Below are 6,000 nucleotides of genomic sequence, written 5' to 3'. Positions count from 1 at the left end.
AAATATGTGAAAGCATATAAATGTATATATATACATATATGTATGTATATATATTTTATATAACTATGAGCTTTTAAAGTATAATCTGTTTATTAATTTTAGTCTAGTTTCTGTGTTCTGCGCTCAGCTAAAAGTTTCCCGAGGAAGTGGATTATTAAGTATGTTATGAGTTCATTTAATTATAATTATAATCAACTTATTAAATTATAATTATAAACAAATTATTTTGCAGTTATTTTTTTTTTTTGTTTTGTGTAAGTTTTAATATACTCCTAGAAAGTTTTCATAAAGACTTGTATTATGTTTGTGAAAGTGTCGCAAGGAATTGTTAATAAATGTGGACTATTATAATTAGAAAAAAAATGTTATTTATATTTGAAAAAATTAAAATTGTACTTAATTAGCATGTTTAAAACAGTTAAACGCTTTCTTTTTGTGGAACGTAAATACCTTTTGAATTGTATAAAAATGACCTTGACATATCCGAAAACCTCTAAATAATGAGCAGTTATCATAAAATAAAAAATAGGTTTTACGGAAAAATGTAAGACACCAACATATGTACATATGCACTTATATAAATATATTTCTCAAAAAATTCTTTTACTCAACACCGGAAGAGCTCCCATAAATAGGAGAGTATTTGGTAGAAAGCGTTTATACGTAAATAAATTGACGAATTTACAGGATATTATAATGTATCTTCTACATACATATATATATGTAAATATGTATATAAGTACATAAATTTGTATAACAAATAGCGTATTCTTGGTTTAGAAAAAATGTGCTATATGGCACACGAGCCATTGTCGATGCTCTTTTATTTTTTGCTCAAATACGTTGAAGTGATGCAGTGGTGAAGTGTGCCATCTCTGTTGCGCAGCGGCCATCGCACTAATTATAGGTTACCGCATGGTTTGGAATTAAACAAGCAGCCAATTGGTGGATGCTTCTCACAATGGGACATTGCAATATTGAAACACGTTGAAGTGAGAAGGCAAGAAAGTGTCGTAAATGAGTTTCATAGCGCTACCTGGAGCTAAGAGCGAGTAAGGGAGATAACTTGATGAGTCTGTAAAGTGCTTGTAATTATTGACGTTGCTTGTTTTCATACCACTACATAAAAAAGTTGTGCCACCAACACACTTGCACTCTCAGGAGTTGATTTTGGAGGGGAAATGAAAGAAACATGCTACTCAAATTTTATGAATGAATGCTTGACTGCACAATTTCTCTGAGTAGTTTTTGGAAAATCTGAAACTAGCATGAAGGATGTCGTTTGAAAAACTGGTTGAGAGAGTTTGAGCGGCAGTCGTGGATTTATAATTGCAAAAAAATCAAATATCAGTTAATTTGAAATATATTTTTGTAAGTTTGTGTGAAAATTTATAAGTTTTTAGTAAGCAAATATGTATGTATATATTTACATATGAAACTGTGAGCTATATTTTAATGCGGAATTAAAATAAAATATGTCGTTCAAAGATCATAAAAGTTGTCAGTGTATACAAACATACTCGATTAAGTAAAAATTAAAATTTTTAATACTTGCGGTCTAAATTTTAGTATACGTACAATGACCATAGCAAATTGTTTAGGCAGTTCATTGCTATTAATTCTAACAAATTATTCGGCATTTTTTTCGTTTAATTCTTACTAATTTTTGGAAATTTATTTTTGCTAGCATCAAAATCCAGTCGCCCCAACTATTAGTAAAGTTTGAAATTTGCGAAGAACAAAAAAAATTAAAGCAATAATTTAAAAACCTCGCAATGTAAAAAACTTGCTTAGTTTGTCAACCGTGATGCAGTCGTTAGTTATTTTTGTAGTCTCTCCGCGAGTGCGCTCTCTCAAACTCTATATCAGCAGTGGCGCTACTGCACAGTAAATACTTATGTATGTGTATATACATATTTGCCGTTGTGTGCTGATGAATGGCTGGACGCGTCCCAACCACTTTTGCCAACAACCAGCCGCCTGCTGCCATGCTTCATCAAACGCCACCACCACTACCAGCTACAGCTATCTCCTGCCTTGCTTCTATTATGTGTTGCGTATGTGCGCCTTGCTTGACTGGTCGAAGTGTTTTTCGCTCGGCAGTAGCGAGCACCGGTTTCTTGGCAGTGTAGTAGCGAGCTATTCAAATCCGATACGAGCCAACACAATACATTCATTGTAGAGCGCATAGCGAGTGAACGACAAGCGTAACCATCAACAATGACTGTTTGTTGTGTGCTTAAGCCGTAGATACACAGAACAGCAGCAAATAAGCAAAAAAAATAAATAACAAATATACACATACTACGCCTATCTACTGTTTTTGGTAGTTTTGTTTTCCTCCCTGTTGCTTATCCGTTTGGTTGGCTCATTGGCTTTGGTTGTGCCATTTGTTGTTTCATTTGCGCAACATTCATTCGTTGGGGTGCCAGCATTAACCACGGTATCGTTACAAAGTGTATGCGCGTGAGTGTGTGTGTTTATTTATGTTCATTACTTTGTGTTTTTATGTGTTGTTGCCTTTGTGTTTTTGTGTGTGACTTTAGAGAGCTTTTTTCGCTTGTGCCGCAGCGGGCAGAACAGTCACCAGCATTTGTACGTACAGATACGACGCCCGTTTATATTTGCGCGGATTCTTTTTGCGAATTAACAAACGCGCAAGTGGATTTCCAACAACTTATCTCCGATAAAGGCGTAAACAAAAACAACGACGATAAAAGCAAAAGAAAAATAGTAAGAAAAAAAATTAAAATTGAAAAAAAAAAAAAAACCAAACAAGTGCCCTGCGTTCACAGTGGGCCGGCCGGTGTGGCTAGTTGGTATACGCGTTCGAATGGCAGCCGCAGCAGTACTAGTGACAGTTGTTGGGACGGCTTGAACACACCAAATAGCGAGCTGCGTATGAATTTTGCGAAAAGCCAGTGATCGTTATCTAACGCGTGAAAGGAACTAAAGTTTTAACAAAAAATCAAAACGTTAATTCGTACAAGCAGTTTTCGAAAACAGTTTTGCAAAATACGAATTTTATTAACAATTATTCCGATAAGTATGTGTCTGACTCAGCTGATTGCGCGTGGCCATTGGAAATCATCAATAAATCGCCTGTAAAGATCCTGCGTCGATAAGCCAACACAGAATAGGTATTCCCAGGCAACAAACCAACGGTTTGGCACTTTTTGTCGGATTAACAGACGGAAAGGCACACAACAGCGGCACTAAAAGGCAATAAGCGAGGTCCCACCAAGCACAATAGGAATTTTTTGTCAATTTTTAAAAGAAATTTATTATAAAAGTAACACAATAAGACATAACTGCCCAGTTCATTGGCAAAAATTACAAAAAGGACAATAAAAACTAAAATTCGCAATCGGAAGCGTTGCTTGTGTTGCATTGTTTAAAGTTGTGGTAGAAAAAAATCCATTTGTATTGTGTTATTGAGCGACGGCGTTGCCAGTAGTGGACCCTAAATTAGACGGATTGTTGTGCAAGAGGAAGTGGAATGTGTTAAAAATCTGTGTAATAAGTAACAAAAAATATGCAAGAAAAACTGAAGGCATAGTCCAAAAAAAAATTTTCTTAAACAATTATATAACAGTGTATAAATTTTCAATATTCAAATCACCACAAATACTGGCAAAGAAGACATAGGTAACACGCATAGGCAAACTCGTGCGAACATTAGATAAAGTGAAGTGATAATGTGAAATTTTGCAAATTCTACTAGAAAACAAAAATGTCAGAATTCCATTGTAAGTGAAAAGTATGATTGATGATTGCTACGCCAGGGTGTTGCTTTATCACTCGTGGCATGTGACAACTTCCTAAATTCTCTCACAAAATAAAAAGAAATAACAATAACGATTGATTTCGGTCCCCTCAAAGCATTCACATAATCCTCCGCAACTCTGTAGTGCAACTCAAACAAATTTGTCATAATAAATTCTGCTTTCCAGTGTTTGTTTCAACGCGGCAATATTAAATAACAGCTAAATAATCAAACAAAAACATTTGGCAACGATAATCGCTGCAGTGAGCAGAAAGCAACTAAAATGTTAACGGACATGACACCGACGGCCGGACAGTTGTACGGCTCACAAATACCCGCTATGGGCATGAATATCGGTAATATCGCCACGCATCTGCAAAAGCCGCAAGTTAATCCGGTAAGTCATTGTAGTTGTTTAGATACGGTTTTTAAAGGCATATAATTCGTACATACATTTCTTATATAGATAACCGAAAATTGAATAATATTACTTAAACCAAATGAAAGTTACAAAACATCATATTTTCTAAACATATGATATGCAAGCTGCCTTTTCTAGGTAGGCAGCCAAATATTCAATTATGATTCTGTTATCAAAAATCTGCTCAAGAAAATTCAGAATTTTTTTAATATCAAGGTGTGTACAAATTCTTTCGAGAGAAGCTCCTACAAGTACCATAAATTTTTTTTTCTTTACTGATCATAGTATTAAAGAATGTATATTGTCACATTCATACAAAACAGCGTATCATAAAAGAAAACCAAAAACTGCCAGATATAATAACTGATATATTATCATTTTATAACCAAAACTCAATTTTGGTTTCAATATAAGTGCTTTCTATTATATTGTTTTTCCTCCGCCTTTTATTTGGCGATATGTATATATGTACATTGGAAATCTTGAAATCAATCTCTATAACAAACATAATTGAGTAAAAAAAAAAAACACTAAAATAACCAAATAAACTTCGGAAAATTTTTGAATACATTTTTGCAACCCTATGAGTATAAATTATTATTATTATTTTATTTTATTAAATTTTTATATTATTACAACACTACGCTATTAACAAAGAAATTCTGAAATTTTTGGAAAAAAAAATTTTTAACTCACTCATTGCGACGCCATTTCCGGTAACCCCTGGGAAAAAATGCGTTCACGATGGCAGGATAGCTCCCTACAGGATAATTTAAAGTAAAAAAATTCGTGTTTTATTTAAAACCTTAACTTAGAACTTGGACGAAGAAAAAACTGAAAATTGGATTTTGGGCAGTCATTTTTACAAAAAAAAAAAAGGAAACTTCAGTGGAAATTTCGCGACATTTTCAAACAGTTGCAATCGAAAAAAAAAACCTTCATCCAAGTCATTAAGAATTATATCTCAAAGACCTGTGTGAAATTTCATAAAGATCGACTGAGTAGTTCTTGAGAAATCTTGCCAACCGACTTCAAAAACACTGTTTCGAGAAAAACGCGTTGAAAGACGTCGAACTTTTGCCTCGACCGGCTCTCAAGGCTGTATCTTCGAAACTATTACTCGGATCAACTTGAAAATTGAGAACAGTATTTTAGAGGTGTTGTAGAATTTAATAGGATAATAAAAACATATTCGATTTTCTGAAAGCCCGTAAACCCATGTATTCCCTTAAAGTAAGAGATGTTTATAAAAGCGATGAAAACAGACCACAATGCATTATAAGCAAACACTGCTAGAAACTCTGTTCTATAGGCTTTTGCTATGTGGGATAAATAGGTATGGGAAAAACTTTATTAATATCAAACTACGCACATTACTAGCAAGAGATTGGCGAATAGAAGATAGCTATGTATATTGGAATGGATCTTTATCCACAGTAATTCCAATAAAATATTATATATGAAGGTGAATAATATAGATCTTAATTATTAGAATAAATATACACTAATAAGGCAGCACTTCTTTCAGTCACAGTGGTTACATAACTATTTTCTCAAAAGTATGCATACCAGCTTCTTTCTGAATGTCGAGAGTACTGGTGTAGAGAAAACCTTACTATCTGGGGGGGAAATAATATGTATAAAATAACTTTACTTCCACAGACAGTTTCCTGAAGGTACACTTGGGGAAAATAGTTAACTATCATTAACTATTTGCTTAGAGAAAGGAAGTAACGACAAGCTTTTCATGTATCCGCTAAATATTTCCAAATCACACGTTTGTAAAGAAGTCATTAAGTTTGAATAGCTAGAA

At 33.8% G+C, this 6,000-nt stretch overlaps 1 protein-coding gene across 3 annotated transcripts in view; it reads left to right on the top strand.

The window, feature by feature from the left end:
* Positions 1-2,309: 2,309 nt before the first annotated feature.
* LOC108969575 (transcription factor Sp9) overlaps positions 2,310-6,000 on the top strand; it is a 67,021-nt gene continuing 63,330 nt past the window's right edge. The window contains exons 1-2 of one of the 3 annotated variants that reach the window (XM_018934497.1): positions 2,310-3,140; positions 3,954-4,163. In XM_018934497.1, coding sequence (XP_018790042.1) covers positions 4,050-4,163 — 114 coding nt within the window. In that variant the 5' untranslated portion in view covers positions 2,310-3,140; positions 3,954-4,049. Of the gene's footprint in view, positions 4,164-6,000 lie in introns of all 3 variants that reach the window. The other 2 variants (XM_018934410.1, XM_018934579.1) reach the window with 2 other exon arrangements.

The sequence above is a fragment of the Bactrocera latifrons genome, unplaced genomic scaffold (genome assembly GCF_001853355.1).
Source record: "Bactrocera latifrons isolate USDA-ARS-PBARC rearing strain unplaced genomic scaffold, ASM185335v1 scaffold_0, whole genome shotgun sequence".
Lineage (NCBI taxonomy): Eukaryota > Metazoa > Arthropoda > Insecta > Diptera > Tephritidae > Bactrocera > Bactrocera latifrons.
This window is presented reverse-complemented; position numbering and strand designations above follow the sequence as displayed.